At 50.1% G+C, this 21,267-nt stretch overlaps 1 protein-coding gene across 3 annotated transcripts; it reads right to left on the bottom strand.

The window, feature by feature from the left end:
* Nucleotides 1–28: 28 nt before the first annotated feature.
* LOC136962054 (phosphatidylinositol 4-kinase beta-like) lies at nt 29–18,720 on the bottom strand. 3 transcript variants are annotated; one of them, XM_067255666.1, is made up of 12 exons: nt 18,593–18,720; nt 11,579–12,070; nt 10,460–11,524; nt 6,566–6,793; nt 5,660–6,015; nt 5,297–5,401; nt 5,035–5,158; nt 4,726–4,839; nt 4,289–4,440; nt 3,408–3,540; nt 2,822–2,942; nt 29–2,577 (listed from the first exon to the last, which is right to left on the bottom strand). In XM_067255666.1, the coding sequence occupies exons 2-12, from the start codon at nt 12,056–12,058 to the stop codon at nt 2,396–2,398; spliced, it is 3,060 nt and encodes a 1,019-aa protein (XP_067111767.1). In that variant the 5' UTR covers nt 12,059–12,070; nt 18,593–18,720; the 3' UTR covers nt 29–2,395. The 3 variants fall into 3 exon arrangements, with proteins under 3 accessions (XP_067111767.1, XP_067111768.1, XP_067111766.1); XM_067255667.1 differs by having other exon boundaries at nt 10,460–10,870; nt 10,937–12,070; XM_067255665.1 differs by having other exon boundaries at nt 10,460–12,070.
* Nucleotides 18,721–21,267: the final 2,547 nt, after the last annotated feature.

The following is a 21,267-nucleotide window of genomic DNA, read 5'->3' on the forward strand; positions in this document are numbered from 1 at the left end:
TTCTGAGGTTTAAAAAAAAAGCCACAACTTTATAAAAAAACAAACAAATGTCAAGTTTATTGAATGAGTCATGCATTAGTCTGGTTCAGGGTGTCTCTGGCCTGAAGGTTTGGATGATCCCAAAAACAACATCAGGCAAGTTCCTCAATGACAAGTGGAAAGGATTGTTGTCTAAATGGTACAAAATAATGTGAACAATATATCTTCCCCTTTTAAAAGGGACATATACTCATTCGACCTGTATCTGGTGTCCAAGATACGACCATATATGGACAAAGATGTTGGTTCTACCAGAACACCCTCACCAATGAGAGGCAGAGAATCAGAGGGTGGGGTGTAACACAGATAAATGCACTTCAGGAGTAACATGGAATAGTTTAAAATGTGAATTACAGAACCATGGATAGATTCTAAATTCAGTTTTGGAATGACATGAAAGGCCATGGAAGATGTGAACATGATGTCATCAAGTTGGGACCCTTGAGATGGCCTGACCATGTGACCTTACTTGCGTGGGTGACCAGTGACCACTAGGGTCAGAGGTCAGGGCTTCCTTTCCGGTCTGTGCCCATACATGTGAGCCTCATACTTTGTGTGTGTGTGGTGGGCTAGATTAGGCTTTAGAATCAGGATTGGGGTCAGCGACGTTTGACAGTTTCGGGAAATTGGGGTCAAAGGTTAAGGTCATTTCATAGATCCCACTACAGACATGTCTTTTAAAAAGGTCAGGAGAGATCAAACTTCCTTAATAAAGCACTTCCTGGGAACATGACCGGCACGCCCTCATTGTCGCGGTAACATTTGCATTGATAAACAGTTGTACCTTCAGTACGACTCAAGGCATCAGTTTGCTCACAGGAACACCTATCGACTTCACTAAATAACTAAGCTAACTAACTAGCGCAGGAACGAGCACACACTTCCTGCCCGTCATTAGTGGTTCCAAGCTCCGTAGGTTTATCTGCCACTCTGGCATCTGCCGCTACTTGATTAACAGTAAAAACCCAGGCAGCCAGCTTTAGAAACAGCCAATACTGAACATACACGATGGTGTCGGAGACTGACGAAAAATAACAAAAGTACATCAAAAGAAAACTGGTTTAGTAGAGTATCATATAAAACATTCACATATCCAGGGGCTGAGTTCATTCTGTTTTTGAATACGAAGAATGGTATTTCAGACCGAGAGTTTCTCACGGTAAGAGAAAATCCCATCTCCCGTTATGTACAAATCGTCCGCTCCAAGACAGCCTTCTCTACCGGTTCGCTGGAGTTACAATCCATTCGCCACCCAGCTGGCGGGTGTTGTTGTCGAGCGTTAAATATGTAAAATCACATCAACGAAACATATGCTTGTTGTAATAACATTAATAAGCATAATTATAATAATGCATTAATATACACACTTAGTAAAGGGTTACAGACTTACGTTAGTGGAACATCAATATGAGTTTTTGCATAAATCTGTTGCAACGGGTTTGTCATTTTACCACAGGTAGTCATTTTGGTTCAACGTTGAAGGTTTGAAAATTAGAAAGCAAAAACACAAACGTTTGGCTGTTAGTTGGTCTTAGTTCACATAAAACTTCCAGTTTACTCAAAAAACTTGGACTGCCTAAACCTGATCCTTAGTGAAACAGAATTAGGCCACCAAGATAGATAAACAATCACGCATTAGATGGTTTACAGTCTCTTTTCTTACATTCTCTCTCCCTCTCTCTCCGAGGATGCTCATAGTTAATGACTTTGCCAAACGCATTCTCTGAGAGCAAAGAAAGAAAAACGTTCTTTTTGAGAACCTTGATACGGTTCAACGTTGTGCTTCCACAGACTCTACACAGTAGCCTTTTCCCCAGGCTCCTGAGAGCCCGTCTCTGTTCTCAAGGAACAAAGTTTACAAGTACAGCTGGTTAGGCATGTGCAACTCATGGAGTCTCCATCTTGCTACCGTTGCACAGGAGTTCCAATGACAGTCATTGGTCATTCGCTGCGCCCCTTTCGGCTCCTCCCACATTCTCTTGAGTCCTCCCATTCACATGTTGCCCCTCCCCATATTCAATTTCATACCTCCACTCACAGCCAGAGGTTTCCCTGCTTATCCTTCCGGAACTTTCTCATTAGGTGTATTGAGGAGGAGAGAAGATAGGGTTCTGGAAGGAGGGCTCACACACAGTTTCCAGACAGGGTGTGTAGTGTGAGGGTGTGTATGCATGACTTCAAGTGTGCTGTTGAGGCAAGCCATGCATCTCCACCCGCGGGTACGCGTGCATGCGTGTGTGTAAACATGTTTTTCCTCTCCGTGTGTGTGCGTGCGCGCCGTCCATTCCTTCTAGCATAAGGGTGTGTGTGTGTGTGTGTGTGTGTGTTTCTGTCCTCCGCCTGTGTGTGTGTGTGTTCACATGATGCCGTTGGTGAAGTACTGGAAGCCGTCGTACAGCTTGGTGGTGATGGAGCGCATGGAGCCGTCCACCATCTGCTCCACCAGCACCTGCAGCTGCTCCTCCGTCAGGGACATGTGGAAACGCTCCTTCAGCTGGCGGATGGTGCTGGAGCCGTGGAAACACGGCAGGTGGGAACCTGGGGGGGGGGGGGGGGGGGGGGGTGAGAGAGAGAGAGAGAGAGAGAGAGAGAAAAACATTCTATAAATACACTGAATAACAACCACAACAACAACAACATCTTCCGTAGAAGGACAGGGAAGTTGTGTACGTCAGTCCATGGCTGAGGAGAAGGAGCAGGAGGAAGGGAGGAGAGGCGAGGAAAGGAGGAGGAAGAGAGTAGTGGGGAGGAGAGGAGGGAGGACAGGAGGAGAGAGGTTTACCTTGCTGCATGATCTCCACTATCTGGAGCACCTTCTCCATGTGCTTCCTGGCAGCGATGAGGCCCTGCAGCATCAGCATCTTGTAGTAGAGGAACATGTCTCCATCTAGACCCCCCATCACCTGGGGGCAGGGGGGAGGAGGAGAGGGGGGGTGGAGGGGGATAACATGGAGAAGGGGTGCAGAGAGGCAGAGAATGAACAAGAGAATTAGACACAGGGATGCGGGAGACAGAGAGTAACGAAAGATAGCTTGGTTCACTAATAGATAGACTGGTTCACTAATAGATAGACTGGTTCACTCATAGATAGCCTGGTTCATGTATCGATAGCCTGGTTCACTCATAGATAGCCTGGTTCACGTATAGATAGCCTGGTTCACGTATACATAGCCTGGTTCACGTATAGATAGCCTGGTTCACATAAAGATAGCCTGGTTCACATAAAGATAGCCTGGTTCATGTATCGATAGCCTGGTTTATGTACAGATAACCAGGTTCATGTACAGATAACCTGGTTCATGTACAGATAGCCTGGTTCATGTACAGATAGCCTGGTTTCGACAGGAGGTCCCTGACATCACACTCACGTCCACAAACTCGCTGGTGAGCTTGAAGGCGGAGGTCTCGAAGCCCAGGTTACGAGGAGAGCTGGAGAGGATGAAGCCAAAGTCGATGTGGATGATGTGGCCTTCCGAGTCCAGCAAGATGTTCCCGTTATGTCTGCGGACGAGAGGAGAGGGATGAAGGAAGGACAGAGACGAGCGAGGGAGGAGAGGGATGAAGGACAGAGACGAGCGAGAAAGGAGAGGGATGAAGGACAGAGACGAGCGAGAGAGGAGAGGGATGAAGGACAGAGACGAGCGAGAGAGGAGAGGGATGAAGGACAGAGACGAGCGAGAGAGGAGAGGGATGAAGGACAGAGACGAGCGAGAGAGGAGAGGGATGAAGGACAGAAACGAGCGAGGGAGGAGAGGGATGAAGGACAGAGACGATCGAGAGAGGAGAGGGATGAAGGACAGAGATGAGCGAGAGAGGAGAGGGATGAAGGACAGAGACGATCGAGGAAAGGGATGAAGGACAGAGACGAGCGAGGGAGGAGAGGGATGAAGGACAGAGACGAGCGAGGGAGGAGAGGGATGAAGGACAGAGACGAGCGAGGGAGGAGAGGGATGAAGGACAGAGACGAGCGAGGGAGGAGAGGGATGAAGGACAGAGACGAGCAAGGGAGGAGAGGGATGAAGGACAGAGACGAGCGAGGGAGGAGAGGGATGAAGGACAGAGAGGAGCGAGGGAGGAGAGGGATGAAGGACAGAGACGAGCGAGAGAGGAGAGGTGGAGCACAGGGATCCCAGAAGAGGAACAAGAGAGATCGCATTTGGAGGGTAAGAGCGAGGGATGAGCGGAGAGAGAGAGAGGCAGGAGACGGAGCCCAACGCGAGGGATGAGTGGGGGGGGATGAGGGGCTGACCTGTCTTTGACCTGCAGCAGGTAGCAGATGAGGCTGTAGCCGGCGCAGCTCTGGACGAAGTTCCTCTGGGCGGACAGGAAGTTCTCGGTGGTGTAGCTGCCGTGCTCCTGCAGGAAGTAGTCCAGCAGGGACAGCTGGCTCTGCTTCCTCACCTGAGGGAACGCGCCGCACAGCAACAAGCGTGTCGTTAATGCCTTCATTTAGAGAAAAACGCTCGCGCTATTAATGTCATGCCAACAATGTGTTCATTTAGCAGACTCTTTTATCTGGAGCGACATACAGGAGGGGATTTGAACCTGCAACCTCTTGACTATAGTCACATGCTCTAACCACTAAGCTCGACCCATCCCATATATGAAAGCCCCATTCAGCCCCTCCTCACTATGTAGAGATCAGCTGTGTGAGTCAGTGTGTGTGTGTGTGTTCAGTCAGCTGACCTGATGCAAGGACACAGCGTTCAGCACGGGTTCGATCATGCCGCTGTCTGATGACACCACCAGGATCTTGTAGGGCTTGATCCACAGGGGCACTCTCTCCTGCTGCCAGATAGACTGGAGGGAGGGAGGGAGGGAGGGAGGAGAGAGGGGGAAGAGGGAGGGAGGAGATCATTACAGAAGAAGAAAGCAGAGAAGGAAGTAAAAAATTGACAATGTTTTGGGCCAGTAGAATAAAAACAAGAACAGGGCCTGACAGCCTGAGAGCACAGTAGAGTGACAGTAGAGTGACGGTAGAGCAGCGGGGCCTACCTGTAGCTGGCTGAGCACCTGGAAGGCGAGCAGCTCCTGTCTCAGGTCGTCTCCACACTTCACTATGACAGACAGCAGCCGCCACGCAGGGAGGTGACCATAGGGGGAGCCCTCCCTGATACGACTGGGGGGGGGGGGGGGGGGGAAGGGGGGGGGGAAGCTTGATTAGAGGATGAGCAGCGACAACACTACTCTTTAAACACGAGAGGGGGGCCTGATCACCTGGCCTGGTCACCTGACTGGGCCTGGTCACGTGACCTACCTGACTTTCTCCTGCCAGGGTTCCTTCAGTACCACGGCCGAGGGGTCCTCCGGGTCTCGGCGGAACGTGGTGGGGGTGTGGGCCAGGTTCTCCGACAAACGGCGCCTAGAACACAGGACGGTCATGTGACTTCCACACACTACTGGAACGAGCTGAGCCGTGTGTGTGTGCGTGTGTGTGTGTGAGTGAGTGAGTGAGTGAGTGAGTGAGTGAGAGAGAGAGAGAGAGAGAGAGAGAGAGAGAGAGAGAGAGAAAGAGACTGCGTGAGCGAGGGAGTGAATGACAGAGACAGACAGCGAGAAAGAGAGAAAGCAATCCTTGCGTGCGTGTGTGCGTGAGCCCACCCAGGCTTCCCTCGCGCACCTGATATCCCCAGCAGCGATGAACACGGGCTCCTTGCTCTCCAGGCTGGTGATGCTGTCCATGGAGAACTGGGAGACGTTGTCGCTGGCGCAGGCCGCCCCACCGCCCTCCTGGCCCACCTGCAGCTCCTCCATGTCGTCCAGCGCCCACGCCTCCTCATCGTTGTCGTAGTTGGGCACGGTGGAGAAGCTGGACGCGCGCTGCTCCGCCGTGATCCCGCCGCCGCTCCCGGCGCATTCCGGGAGGTTCTCGGCCGAGCGGGCCGTACGGATGCGGGCCTCTGGGATGCGGGTGGGGACGCAGGAGGTCTCGAAGCTGTCGCACGCCAGCACCTCCACGTAGATGATGTAGGGAGCCTGGGGGAGGTGGCTCTGTTAATGACTGTCTAACCATCTCTGTTCCGGGGGGTGTTTGTGTGTGTGTCCTCGCCACCTTGTCTTTAGAGTTGAGCTCCATGAGCTGTATGTATGTATGTGTAAGTGTATGGTGTATAGTGTGTGTGTGTGTGTATGTGTGTGTATGGTGTGCGTGTGTATGTGTGTGTGTATGGTGTATGGTGTGCGTGTGTATGTGTATGGTGTATGGTGTGCGTGTGTATGTGTGCATGTATGGTGTATGGTGTGTGTGTGTATAGTGTATGGTGTGCGTGTGTATGTGTGTGTGTATGGTGTATGGTGTGCGTGTGTGTGTGTGTGTGTGTGTATGGTGTATGGTGTGCGTGTGTATGTGTGCGTGTATGGTGTATGGTGTGCGTGTGTATGTGTGTGTGTATGGTGTGCGTGTGTATGTGTGCGTGTATGGTGTATGGTGTGCGTGTATGTGTGCGTGTATGGTGTATGGTGTATGGTGTGTGTGTGTGTGTGTGTATGTGTGTGTGTGTGTGTATGTGCGTGCGTCCTCCCCCACCTTGTCTTTAGAGTTGAGCACCACAGCCTGGGTGTGTGGGACGCGCACCACGTGGTGGTCGAAGGCGGCGGTGGGCAGCCAGACGCGGGAGGGCAGCTTGTGGTTGAGCAGCGACAGCTCCGAGATCAGACGCTGCGTCTTCTGCTCCTTGGTGGGCAGCGTGGCCAGCCGCTTCCCGATGCCCATCAGGGACTTGACGAACTCCCTCTGGGGGCGGAGACGGTCCGGCTGGAGGGGGGCGGGGGGGGGGGGGGGGGGGACAGAAGCACCGCAGCGTCAAGCCGCATCCAAACCCAAACACACACCAAGCAAGCGCACAACAGTGGAGATGCGAGTGGTGCTTTCCACCTGCAGTACTGCGTGCTGTCGGCAAGGGGGCAGTGTTGCAGCAGCGACAGCCCAGCGCATCAGACAAGACCCTCTTGGACCCTGTCTGTGGAGAGGGTTAGTCACTGCTCCAGCCTCCACAGGAGCCAGAGAAGCGGCTGGAAGTAGGTCAGACAGCAAATCAGGAAGAGCCTCAGTCTGGCTTCTATGATCCACTGGAGATTTAAGAGGGAAACGTTCCCGGTGTTGTTGATGATGACTGCATATTCATCTCCAAACTTCACAGTCTGCGCGTTCAGCAGGTTACACAACAGCTGAGGCGAGGCGCTCTTTCTCGAACGATTGGCAGCTCGCAACTCTGTCAGGCGGACATATTTGGAAAAGATCACCAGTTTCGAATCTTTTCCAAAGCTCCAAATTGGCAGTTACAAAACAATATACATCCTAAATAGGATCAGTGGCTCTTGGCTGCTGCGTCACAAAACAAAGGGACATCCGACCCCCTCCCTCTAGTTGGGATCCATTTGCATTTCCTGTTAGTATTCCTAGCGGACCAAACCATTTACTGTGCCTTCTTCTTCTGCAGTCAAATAACTGACCTCCAACAGGAAGTGACCCGTGCAGATCGAGTTCTTATCTGGTTTCCATATTCAAAGCCACCTGAACCAAGGATAAACTGCTTACAAGCAAACCATCTCCTTCTCCAACATCAGCAGGGAGACGGAGCCATTAACCAGCCAAGAGCAGAAGATAGATAGATACAGTAGACTTAATACATTCACAGAGAGAGATTGAAGACAGAACTTTGGGATCCTTGAGGGGACTTTGCACAGCTACATATACACCAAACATACTGCAAGCGACCTGGCGTTGTCGTGTCTTTAATATTCAAGTTCATCGTCGTACGCGCATTGACAGAAGTTCTCTGCACCAAAATGCTTGGTTCCCTCGTTCTCCATGTCATCTATTTTCTTCTTCAAATAATTCATGTTCAAGTGCATTATCCTACCTGTGGCAGTGTGGGGTACTAGCATCTCTACTGTGGGCTGCTACGTGGCAGAGAGAATGTTACAAAATACCTGTGTTCAGGTTAGACTGCACCAAGAAGAACACAGACACACACACACACACACTCACGCTCACATTCTCAAACGCAAACATACATACACACAGTGTCCTCAGCTCCAGCAGTACATGAGACACACCTTCGGAAGTTTTCCCCGGGGCAGGAGGGAGCGGTTCCCATGGCAACAGTGACACGTCGACTGTCCTGTTCACCCGATAAGGAAGGGATTTATCAGCTGATTTCCCAGCCGCACTGATAGTCAAAGTCTAACATCTGGACCGCTTTTCAGTCAGTTACTTGGCGACTGTTGTCAGAGTAACTGGCATTGACAACAGGCACTAATAGAGTAACTGACAGACACCAGCAGACAATGACAGAGTACCAACACTGACAGTAACCGACACTGGCCGATGGACATTGGGAGAAGACGCAGGAAGGCAGGCAGGCAGGCGGAACACCAGGGGAGCTAACCAGGAGACCAGCCAAGCACACTGTAACCCTGCTCACACACTACCATCTGGTCACTGAGTCACAGCTGGACACACACCAGCACGCAAGTCCTGTTTAATTCCCTGCTCTTCAGGGAGGGAGGGAGAGGGGAGTGGGGGGAGAGAGAGGGGGGAGAGAGAGACTTGTTGGCTACTGACAGCTTAACAGAGAGCTGTTTTGCAACACACACTCAGCCCTCCTGCACTACCCCACACACACTCAAGTTTACAAAACACTTACAGGCCTCCAACACACACACACACACACACACTCAGGTCTCCAACCTTCACCGTGGTAACTACAGCAGAGGAGATATTTGGTGCAGGCTGGATACAAAGACAGAGAGGGAGGGGAGAGCAGAGTAGAGGGGAGTTTTGGTGCAGGCTGGGGAGCGGGAGAGGGGAGAGGAGAAGGGAGAGTTTTGGTGCAGGCTAGGGGGAGGGATAAAGGGAGAGAGAGACAGGGGAGGGGAAGAGGAGAGAGTTATGATGCGGGAAGTAGAGGAGGCAGGTAGTATTATCAGACTGTAGTTTAAGACACAGAGAGAGAGAGACAAAGAGAGCGTAAGAGAGAGACCAAGGCAGAGCGAGAGAACAAGACATCGAGAGAGAGAGAGAGTTAGATATAAACAGAGAAAGGAGAGAAAACACCCAGCACAGCAGAATGCTCAGCCAACTGGACCTGACCAGGGAGGTGAGAAAAAGGGAGAGGCAGAGAAAGATACACAGTGGGATAGACGTGAAGAGAGACGGGGAAAAAAAAGAGCCACACAGCCAGAGAGAGAAAGAGAGAGAGGGAGGGAGAGAGAGAGCGATCAAGAGGGAGAGAGGGGGGGAGAGAGGCTACATCTTTGTTTGGTTACTACTCTACTCCCAGGAGATGGAACGCTTCCCTCTGGGTGGATGAGAGAGCTGCAAGAGTTCCCTCAGACAAAGAGGGAGAGGAACACACAGACAGACCCACACACACACACACACACACACATTCCTTCAGTACTCTTTCACAAGGCGATCATGGGGAAACCACACTCCTGGCATGGCCCAGATCCAGAGACTAGCAGCAGGGCTTTCATGTGATTCACCACAGAAGCCTGAAACCCTCCAAACACACACACACACACCTTTTTCCACCCAGTCAGCCTGCAGCCGTGTCTGTTGTGGTGGACAAGACCCCTCCCCTTCCCTCCAAAGCCCCCCCCCCCCCCCCCCCCCCCCCTGCCTGCACCGCCAGCTGTAGCCCTGGCGGGGTCGTCTGGCCAGAACAGAAGGGGGGGGGAGGCCGGCTGTCCGTCAGCCAGAGGACAACACAACAAAGAGGGAGAGTGGAGGAGGAGGAGAGAAACAGATGCTGCCACGCCCCACCACTCCTCCATCTTTAGTTACAACTACTAGAGAGGAGAAAGGAAAACAATGGAGAGAGAGAGAGAGATACAGAGAGAGACAGAAAGAGAGAGAGAGAAAGAGAGATGGAGAGAGAGAGAAACAGAAAGAGACAGAAACAGAAAGAGAGACCCATGCTTGAATCCTCATTGTCTATACCATGTAGGGAGGGGGATCCAGAACGGATCTTAATACAGAACATTCCTCTTTTTCCACCACTGTCAACATGGTTGTGGAAAGTCCTCACTGAAGACTGCGTGGCCGGGAAGTCGCTAGACGACGCTTGAAAAGTCGCTAGCGAGGGCCACACGTGTTAATGATAACCTTCGAGCTGAACACGCATAACCCAGAGGCGTCATAAACGTTTTATGAGTCCGCCCTTCACTGCAGACGCGTGGTGCGGAAAGACGCCCGTCTGATGTGTTCCCAGCGGCGAGAGAGCCAGCAGGCTGATAACTAGCAGGGGAGCGATGCTAACATGCCAACAGGGGTGTAGAGCAGCATTACTTTACATGTACGCCATCATCCAGTCAGACAGTGTCTCTCTCACAAGGACAAGCTCTCATACTCAAAGTCACTGTTTCTTACGTGCGCGCACGCACACACACGCACACACACACACACACTCCTCACCTCATCGTGTCCTGTCTCCACCTTGGGGTTGCTTCCAGTTCTCCTCAGACTGCCCCCGAGGGAGACGGTTGCCGTGGCGTCCGACTTCGACCTCTGGTGGGTCCTCCTGGAGGGCGACAGAGAGGCCTCGGCCGGGCCGGGGCAGCCCAGGGCGGGGGAGGCCGGGCTAGGGGGCGACGCGTCCCCACCCTGCCTCTGGAGGTGGTGATGATGATGGTGGTGGTGGGGCCGACCACAGTCCCTCAGCCCAGGACTGGAACCCCCTGGCTGGGCTCCCGTGGCACCCCGCGCCGCCCCTCCCTGGGGCTTGAGCTCGTCGGAGAGGATGAGCTTGCGCAGGCGCGTGCCTCGCGAGTGGCGCTGGGTGGAGATGTGCATGTCGGAGGAGTAGGCCCCCAGGAGCCAGGCCGTCTGCAGGGAGAAGGAGATGCTGGCCCGGCAGCGGTGGACCACGTACGGCCGGATAGCCTCACTCACCTCCTCGTCCATGTGGACGTACATGTTGAGCAGCTGGGGCAGGTGGAAGTCCACGTGGTCGTCGGGGAAACTGAAGAGGCGGTTGCCGATGTAGGCCTGCACGCCGGGCTCCTTGGACTTGTACAGGTAGGAGATCGCCATGGAGACGTCGAAGAGCTTGGACTCGAACAGGCGGAGGAGCCAGGATTGTTTGGACGAGGAGGAGGGGGAGAGGCCCGGAGGCGGGGCGGGTGGGGGGGTCACGTCGACGCAGTGCGGTGTCGGGTACCGCCCCCCTTCCCCCTCCTCCTCTTCCTCGTCTTCCTCCTTGATGGAGGAGGTATCGCAGGGCTCCGGGTAGGCCCCGCCCCCGTTGAGCGGGCGTCGCTGAGGGCTGCACCTGTCCACGACCTCTGACCCCGCATCCACCTCGCCCTTCAGGAGCTTCACCTTCTGGAGCACTTGCTGGCACGCTTTCAGAGCCATTTCCGGGTCGATGACCTTCAGAGCCACTTCCGGGTCGATGACCGTCAGAGCCACTTCCGGGTCGATGACCGTCAGAGCCACTTCCGGGTCGACGACCTTCAGAGCCACTTCTGGGTCTATGACCTTCAGAGTCACTTCCGGATCTATGACCTTCAGAGCCACTTCCGGGTCTATGACCTTCAGAGTCACTTCCGGATCTATGACCTTCAGAGCCACTTCCGGGTCGATGACCTTCAACTCAGTACCGGCAAGCTTTGCCGCCGTGTCCCCGACCTCGATGTCCGTCTCTCCGGGGTCGCTGGCCAGGTCGAGCTCCAGGGCGTCTTCAGAGATGGCGTCCAGCGGGGGGCTGCCGCCCCTCAGGCCCTCACTGCTGATGCTGCTGCCCCCTCCGCTGCTGCTGCTGCTGGGACTGGAGGAGCGAGGGCTGGCGCTGGGGCTGGAGGAGCAGGGCCGGCCGTGCTGCAGCTGGGAGGGCAGGTCCTGGTTCCCCCGGCCGGGGCAGTCGCAGGAGCAGTCGGAGCAGGCGGAGGAGGTGGAGGAGGAGCCGGGCGAGGAGGGGCAGGAGAAGGTGGTGGAGGAGGTGGAGGAGAGGGTGGGGCTCTGGTGAAGGGCCTCCATCTGGGAGGGAGACAGGTACACCTCCAGGTCAGCCATGACTCTGCACACCTGGGGGGAGGGAGACAGTGAGTAAATAGATAAAGAGAGACAGCAACGTAGTATAATAAACACGCAATTACATTCTCAAAATCAGACTGAGGCTGGGAGCGAGGCTGGGGTTGGTACTGGGGCTCAAGAGGGTAGAGGCTGGGGAAATAAGAGTGTTACATAACCACTCAAATGAACCTGGGCTCAACACCACTGCAGGATGAATGAACACTGAGATGACAGGGACCCTGGGCCACTTTAATACTTAGGAGAATGAACTCAATTCAATTACAATGGGCTTTAGAGGCATGAAAGAACAAATGTTCATATTGCCAAAGCAACAGTGGAGTTACAGAAGTCATTCTTATTTATATAACTCACAGCCCACACACACACACATTAATTAAACATGTAACATTACACAAGTATAACTTCAGTTTACATTTACAATCATTATCATCCTTCCCTTACTCTTATCCACCCTTCCACAGGAAGGTGATCTCTAATCTAACAACATGACAACAGGAACATGCTCTTCCATTAGGCTGTCACCAATCTTTTCATTTCAGGATCAGGGAAAGGAATGAAGAGAGGCAGCATTTTAACGGACTGAGGCACGGTCTTGGCCAGAGACATTCAGGACACGTTTAAAAATATATATGTAATGTTTATTTAACAGGGACAGCGCACAATAATAAACATTGCTGTAACTGTGCCAGAGTTAAGAGGCTACTTTTCATTTGTAGTCACCCGTCAAAACAGGAATCGAGAAATGTTCAATAGTCCGCTGTCCACGACTCAGTACATGGCCTTTAAGATTCAGAGGGACTTCCTGTGTGGACCTTTAAACAGGAAGTGGAGACATATCCTCTGAATTTGATCTAAGTTTGTTTCGAGTCTGTTTGAACACTTGGTATCCCTCAGGACTGGATGTAACTCTCAGACAGTGAGACCACAGGCCCAGCCTAGCATAAACACCTTGAGGTTCACAGGCTTGGTACTCCCAAATGTTAGGACTTTCATGTGCCTGCTCGGTAGCCTTATCCAGATGTTCAAGGAGAGAGCGGGTCATAGAAGCATCCAAGAGAGATCGGTATCGAGGAGAAAATAAAACACTGCAGTTAGGCAAGTCTCACCATGACAACCGGTGGGCAACAAAACCAAAGATAAAAATAAATAAATTACACACAGAGAATCTCCCTTTCTGAATCCCTCAGTGAAAATAAAAATAAAAAGGTAATGGAGCTTCGATATTTCACAAATTCAGAGAATTTTCCCTTCTTTGACACGGTTGCCTTCCGGGTGATTCTGTCCAAATTGAGAAGAGGAACTGGAAGAGTATGCAAATATTAGTTGCTCGCATTGCTTAAACTTTCTCCTGTGTTTGACCTAGGTTACAAACTCTATTATTATGATATTACATGAACTAGAATACCCTCAACCTATTCTTCAACTATACGCACTTTATAAAGTTTCTCTGGATAAAGGGATGTACCACATCAATACAATATCAAAAAACTATTATTATTTAAACAGTACATAATATCATGATGATGACATGATCTAGAACACGTGCTCAATGTCTGAGCAGCCTGACTCCAGCACATGTGCCTCAGAGCTCCGGGGCTCCAGAGCGAGAGTCCAGCCAGGCCGTCTGTCATGAGGAGGTGGATAACACTGGGTCTTGTCTGGGTTTGCATACATGTGGCTCAACAGGTTCCCCCCCACACTTGCTGTTAGCTACGGGGATAGAATGTGTGTGTGTCGTGTCTTGTGTATCTCTGTGTGTGTGTGTGTGTGTCCCTTATGAATACTTCAGCAGAGCAGTGTCTCTGAGTGTGGATTTCATATCTTATCACACTCTGTCAGTGTCAGAGGAGAGCGAGACAGATAGACGAGAGAGACAGATAGACGAGAGAGACAGATAGACGAGAGAGAGAGAGAGAGAGAGAGAGAGAGAGAGAGAGAGAGAGAGAGAGAGAGAGAGAGAGAGAGAGAGAGAGAGAGAGACAGAGGTGGATAGGAGAAAGATGGAGACAGGGAGAAAGGGAGCAGAGATGCAGCAGTAGTACTCTGATATGACATCATCACAACATACTGTCTCATCTTTAGTTCCAGACAAACACACCTATTGTATTCACCACCACTTCATTGCCATAGGAACCAGCCTAATCTCCACACAAAGAAGCGTTTCACAATCAAATCACACTGAAAAGGGAAGAAAGCAGAGAACAGGACAGTCCATTGACAGGCCTATCAGGTAACCCCACCCGCTTCCCTGGCCTCACCCCCCTATCAGGTTTCCATGGTCACCGTACCTCCATACCTATTAATGTTGGATGTATGGCCAGAAGACAAAGCTTTTGAATCAAGCCGCTTCTGTCTGAGTCATACACAACAATGGTCCCATGAGGAGACCCATTCTTCACACAAAACAATGGGACAGAGAGTCATTATTCCTGAAGATTCAATTTATAGGAGACTCATTCCTCAAGACGAATCATCCTCACAAACAAGTTTTTCTTCTGGATGAATCAGTCTTATAGACGACTCCTTCTTGATGAGACATTCAGCCAATAGAGTGTTGTCTGGAGTCGAGGAAACAGCCAACAGCTCTGAGTGAGTCTTCACAGTGACCAGCATGACTCCATCTCCCAGGACCATCAGCTTGGTCTGTACCCAGACATCAGAGCTCCAGGCTGGGCACCAAACCCAACGGAGCCCCAGTCCCACCAGAGTGGGGCCTATAGCACCACCCAGCCCCAGTCCCACCAGGACCGGAGTGTGCACCCAGAGATCAGCTCTTCATGCTGGGCCACGTCAGCTCCACCAGCCCCCTCCAGCCATCTGCAGCTACACCCAGATAAGACCTCAGAGCCTGATAATGAAACACAGGTGAGGGTGAGGTCATGGGTCCCACGCCGCCCCTCCTGGCCCCTAGGGTGCCCCGTCAGGGCCAGGGTGGAGTGTGGGAGTGTGTGTGTGTGGGTAGGAGTGTGTAAAGGGGGGGCAGGAGAGATGGCTTCCAGATGTGAGGTCTGGGGGCCAGAGGCGTGGGTGTCTACTAGGCTGTCTATCCTCCTCCCCTCCCTCTCTCTCTTTCCTCCCCTCCCTCTCTCTCTCATTCTCTCTCTCCTGTCCTCCCTTTCTCCCTCCTGTCACCCCTCCCTCCCTCTCCCTGACTCCTTTCCTCCCCTTCACTCCTTTTCTCTCACATCTCCTCTCCTTTTCTCTCTCCTTCCTCTCCTCTCTCCTTCTATCCCTCTTTCCTCTCCTCACAGCTGCTCCAGTTGGCAGGAAATTCCTCCACAGTGCCGAGTCCAGAATCCTACACACGCACAGCCGGCTCCAGAAACCTACACACATACAGCCGGCTCCAGAATCCTACACACACACAGCCGGCTCCAGAATCCTACACACACACAGCCGGCTCCAGAATCCTACACACGCACAGCCGGCTCCAGAATCCTACACACACACAGCCGGCTCCAGAATCCTACACACACACAGCCGGCTCCAGAATCCTACACACACACAGCCGGCTCCAGAATCCTACACACACGGTGGTGAATCCGACACACCTCCACAGCGAGGGACCCAGGACACAGAATAGAACCCAACTTTATTGTCTATCCAGGATTGCATTTTTGTTGGCATTGCCTTGCATAAAAAATATCAAATACATGATCTATGCACCATGAATTCTATCCACTCACGCGCAATTGACCGGGGCCGACCATGAGCTGAACCAATCGCAGTCCCGCGGAACGTGATCAATGCTGTGGTTGGCCACAGACGTGGAGAAGTGTGACACGGCCCCGTAGCTAATTAGATCAAGTGTAACAAATCTCACACTCCAATCACAAAAAGCACCATCTGACCCATACAGGCCAATCAGAGGCCTGGCAGTGAAGGCCATCTGCTCTCCAGCCCCTCGACCCCCGTGACCCCCTGGCTGCCGTGGAAACGGTTAAACTTGAAAGAACATTATGGCTGGTGTGAACCTGGGATGAGACCGAAAATAAAGTGTCCCTTACACAAACACAGGCACACTTAGCGATGTCTTACAGCTGCTCTGGGACATGGGGCCTGTCAGAAGATGTCTGGCTCCAGTCACAAACTGCCCTGTGGTCTGTCTAACTACATAATAAAAGGAATAACTCCAGACAGCCAGACACGATATACAACCGAACCCAACACGACAGAACGAAACAGCGAGAGGGAGTTGTTGACGTCTGCGTTATCTGGGTGGAACGTCACCTTTGACCTTTGTGAGGCGTTTACAGATGAATGAAGCTAACCCCAAGATTCCCCAGTCAATAACGATGCTGCTGCTGCTTGTTGTTCCATGTGGGGAAATGGAAACTTTGCACTGTCGGTTACCAGTTTCACTCTTACGTATGATGAGGCTCACCAATGCCACACACACACGGCCGTGCACGCTCCGTTAAATCAGTGAGGTTTGATGTTTGAGGGATCCTTGAGGGTTTAGGTTGGTTGAGGGGCAGTTCTATGGGCGTATATGTGAAGCCCTCTGTGACATGCTTGCGTGTGATCAGGGCTATACAAATACATTTTGATTTGGATGTTTAGAGACAAAGAAGAGCGAGAGCGAGAGAGGTGGAGGAGTTGAAATGATCTGGCTGTTCATCTGATGAGGGTTCACACATGATGACATCACCATCGGGGACACCCCTCTATGCTCGACACCCACCGGAGGAGAGGAGAGGGAGATTAGGTCCACAGAATGACTAATATGGTGTTACCGGAGAGAAACGTGTGTACGTTTTATGTCAGTGATGAAAGACGTGAAATGTGACGACACTGACAGACACACCCGCCCTGAGTGGGCACACCGATTCTCACTCACCGACCCCTGTTCTGTTCCACACCTCTCCACGTTAATCTCATCAGGCTATGTAATCACAACCCTGGTGAGATTAGTATCGGTGGGGTGAATAGAGAACCGTTCAGTTCTATAACCGCTGAGTAACACTTCCCTTTTCTTTGTGACAGAGGGAAAAGGTGTTGAAATTGTGTACCGTGCTTGCAATAACCACAAAACCATGACAACAATGAAAACAATTTATAACAACAATCTTATACTTAATATATTGGTAGTGCTAGCCTATGCGTTTGTACACTTTGTGATTGTGATAGTATTGTACTGTTTTTTACGTTCTAGTTACCGAGGCTGAAAGTCAAGGATTAGTTTTTTGTCATTTAGCAGATGCTCTTATCCAGAGCAAAAAACGTCTGTTCTTATGTTAGGAGAGCGATGGAGTGACGGATGTCAGTTTACAACTAATTCGCTAAATCTGTCATCTACTCGTTTTGAATAAATGGTGGCTAAAAAGTGAACTTGCCGTGTCCATTATAAAATAAGTGGTTTGGTGGTGGTTGGTGAAAAGGTAAATAGCTATAGCCTACTCGGGCCTCCAGTATGACCTGCAGTGCCAGTGGCACTGGGAAATACGAGTCGGTGATGCCAAAGTTGACCGTCCTCTGAAACCTAACAGCGACCAGATAGGATGACAATGGAAAGTACGAAGTTCCGTGAACTGCATCACTGTTCGTCTGATACAGGTAATTTAATATGGTACAGCTACAGCCGATCCTTCTCAATTTATTCCATAGAAAAAGTAATTAGGTTAAAGGCGGCCGAAGAGTTTCCACGGTCAAACCACCGATTGACGTGTCTTTAAAGTATGCCCCATTTGCATTTGACACACCGACACGTGTAGTCCAAAACAATGTCTTGTGCGGGCTGGAAAGGTAACTCTCGGTCATCACCGGCTCTCCGTAGCTGCGGGCTACCGGGCGTCTCTGTGGCAACACTCATACCCCACTGCCCAGACATTTCCGCACTCCTACGCTTCGGTTTGCAAGTGCGAAGGTGGGTTGGTTGCTAGATGCACCTGGTTACATTACATTACCCAGTTATCTATCATTACCTAGCTATAGTCGTCTCAGTAAAAAAATACAAACAACCCTTTAGAGCCAGCTAGTTAAAACCAGGGGGAATAAAATCGGCAACCTAAATATATCCAATAAGGGTCCCAATCTCTAGTTGATTATAAACATTTGTTTGAAGTTTTCTGGGGGAAAGGTGAATTCTGTTTGTAGGCTCGGCTATTTGTTTTGCTGAAATCGGTTTTGTTGAAAGACAGCTGAATGCGAGCTGGCCACCTCCCAGCTAGCTTGCTAAGCTAAGTAGATGTTTGCTTTTTATCCGTCAAAATAAAAAACAACTAGTGCTCCGTCCTAAAAAGGCAATGGATATGACATACAATTTACGCCTGTCAAATTAATATCGTGATCATTAGTATCTAAACGGGGATTACACTGTGCTGGCTACTAAAACTAGCTAGCTAGCTACATTCCCAGCAAATCCGCAGCTGCTCCAGCACTGGATGCGGCGGCGCACCCGCTGAAAAGGAAACATTCCAGGCTGGAAACAAATCCTTTCTGTTGACAAATCGGTATCATCAAAAGAAAATACTCTACCTTGAAACATTCTACCAATGTATACAGACGGCTTACCTTTTTAATAAAGGGTCCGATTTCAGGGTCTCGATATATCCATGGGATTTTATTTCCACACGGGATAACTCTGTAGATCCCTGACTCGAATATCAACCCAAGCCTGATGTTGCTGCGCAAATCTGAATCAGAATGCCCCTCTGCTGAACGCTCCGCCTCATTAGATTTTTAAAGGACGGGTGACGCCAGCAGTATGTGTGTGGGCGAGTTTACACCATCCTTTGGCACAGGGCCGAGGAATGATGCGCTTCCTTGATCCCCCGCTGTCGTGTGCCCACATAAGCCCCCCCAAAAACGATAGGCTACATACATGGACTATTGGATTAGAACCATACAGTCGATTGTAACGCTTTCTTGGTTGTAAACACAATGTATACGAAATTTGTAAGAACACTAGTCAAATTCTGCTGTAGGCTATAACTATAGGCTACATTAAACTCAAATCAAAATAACTGCAAGCCACGTGGTCCTAAATTAGATAATTCTGCTAAGCTTTAGTGTTGATATAAAATTATGATAGGTCCTAATGTAGGCCCTACGCACGTTCTTTGACCAAATGCAGTGTTACGCCATCCCGTGGTAATGAAAACACACTGAAATGGATGAATGAAAGCGATTAAGTGGAGTAGGCCGTTTTGAATTATTAAATAAACAGTAATTATTATTATGCTTTCATTTTCCTTCGGCAACATTTAATACAGTCAGCATAGGAAAATATATTCACATTAGTGGTTGGCATCTTTTAATTTATCTGTTTTTAAAGGAAGCATAGATGTAAAGTCACAAAACTCGGGGATGAAATACAAAAACACGCATAGAAACAATGTCAAACAAGTCACACGTATAAATGAATAACATATAAGGTGCTGTCCTCCAATTAATGATCAAATCAAATATTCGGTTTGGTTTCTTTTTCTTGTTCACACCAATTCTTAACAGGCTTGATTTTTAAAAAGTAAATATAAAGTGCAAAACACAAGCGAGGGGAGGTTATAATCATATAAAAACAAAGCGAAATAACTGAAAACATTGTCAAATCCGTTTTTGTCGTGGCTTATATTATGCTTTTTCTTCACCTGGTGAAAAAGGACCTCAGAGCAATAGAACAGTCACACAAGCCCATGCATGAACAAACTCAGGAACTAGATGTGTCATTCAAACCCAAATAGGCCTACATCTCAATAAGAAACCGACACTCAAGACTGCATTCAAAATGACCTGTACAACGCATGAGATCAAAGACTCATTCGACAAAAAAAGCAAACACAATTGACACATACTTTTTTCATGTTTAAAAAAAGAAACACATTAACAACAAAAAACGTCTTATCTGTATAAACCTAAAAACCAATTGCAAAGCAAAAGCTATTGGACTGCTTCACTCTGTACGGCTTTCTAGGCCATAGCACAGAGTGCCCATCTGTTGAGCTACTGCAGGGACTTGACCGTGGACTGCGTTTAGACCGCAGGTAACGGCCAAGCCTCGACTACCCGGTTCCTGATCCTTATCTTTGATTCTCCGACCCGTTTCTTTTTTTGAGCACGGCGGCTCCACAGTGAAAGTTCCCATCTCAAACACTCGCGCACACACTCACAGGCACTAGCAGTAACACTACAAACTCCACAGTAGTGGCGGATCTCAATCGTTTAAAGTCGTTTCCTCATCTCTGCTGCTCCATCCGCGTCAATGAGATGCAGGCGCGCGGGTGAAAACCGCTATCACTTATCTCAAGCTTCCTAAATCAAGGTTGCTGGTTGAAGGATAGGAGTGAAAGATAAGAGACAAGGAGGGAGTAGAGCAGAGAGGAGACCTCTTCATAGTGTTGAGATGTGTCCTATGACATGTCACTAGAGCAGAGGTTACCAACTCGGTTCTGAGGGTTTAGTGTTGGTACCTGCCATTTTAGCCCCCTGGTTATTGACTTAGCTGTGCACACACACATACAAGTACACACACACACAATGACATCACCGCCAGGCGCTCATAGTCCAGTGAGGGTAAAGTGGATTATATCTCCACAGATACAGGTTAGACTAGATACACACTGCTGTGTGTGAGTGTGTGTGTGTACAGACTAGTTTTATCAACAATGGATAGACACAGGCAGCCTCTATCAGAAGATAGTGTACTAGAACAGGGCCTGTGTATGTGTTGGCTTACAGTTCATAGGATATAGCAACCATCGTATCTATTCATAAACTCTTCTTCTTTTTTAAATAGTGCTAAAACTCTGAATGTTAGAATTAAGTAGAATTTGACTTCAGTTTAATAAACGTTTAAAGCCACCCTAAACGGCTTCCCAATATTGTCTGAAACGTCACTAAAGCGTCCTATTCTGTCAGTCATCGCCATTTCGCCCAACCACCGAGTGTCACGTCACATCCAGCTCCAACACCTCCCAATTATCTACCTTCAGTGCAACATTTCTTGTCATTTTCAGTCCAAACTGTATTCTCTCTTAAAAAAAGGGGGGGGGGGGGGGTTCGAGGTCGTGTTTTTTTGTCTGTAGAAATCACAACATCTGTTGTCGAAAGGGACGGAAGCAATGAAGAAAAACAAAAAATATAAATCCACACAGAGAGCAATCTTTTGGGGCTTTCAACTCATCGGCTGATATGCTGTCACTACGATGAACGAGGGGCACTGGGGGGGGGGGGTGCCTTGGGGGGGGGGG

Source organism: Osmerus mordax, chromosome 18 (genome assembly GCF_038355195.1).
Source record: "Osmerus mordax isolate fOsmMor3 chromosome 18, fOsmMor3.pri, whole genome shotgun sequence".
Taxonomy (NCBI): domain Eukaryota; kingdom Metazoa; phylum Chordata; class Actinopteri; order Osmeriformes; family Osmeridae; genus Osmerus; species Osmerus mordax.

Excerpts from the sequence above, each read along its gene's own strand:
- LOC136962054 (XM_067255665.1), bottom strand. The coding sequence starts at position 12,058 with ATGGCTGACCTGGAGGTGTACCTGTCTCCCTCCCAGATGGAGGCCCTT. Across the intron at positions 6,794-10,459 it reads TGGAGACAGGACACGATGAG|CCGGACCGTCTCCGCCCCCA; the intron begins GTGAGGAGTGTG and ends GCCCCCCTCCAG. Across the intron at positions 3,541-4,288 it reads CTGCTGCAGGTCAAAGACAG|ACATAACGGGAACATCTTGC; the intron begins GTCAGCCCCTCA and ends TCTCGTCCGCAG.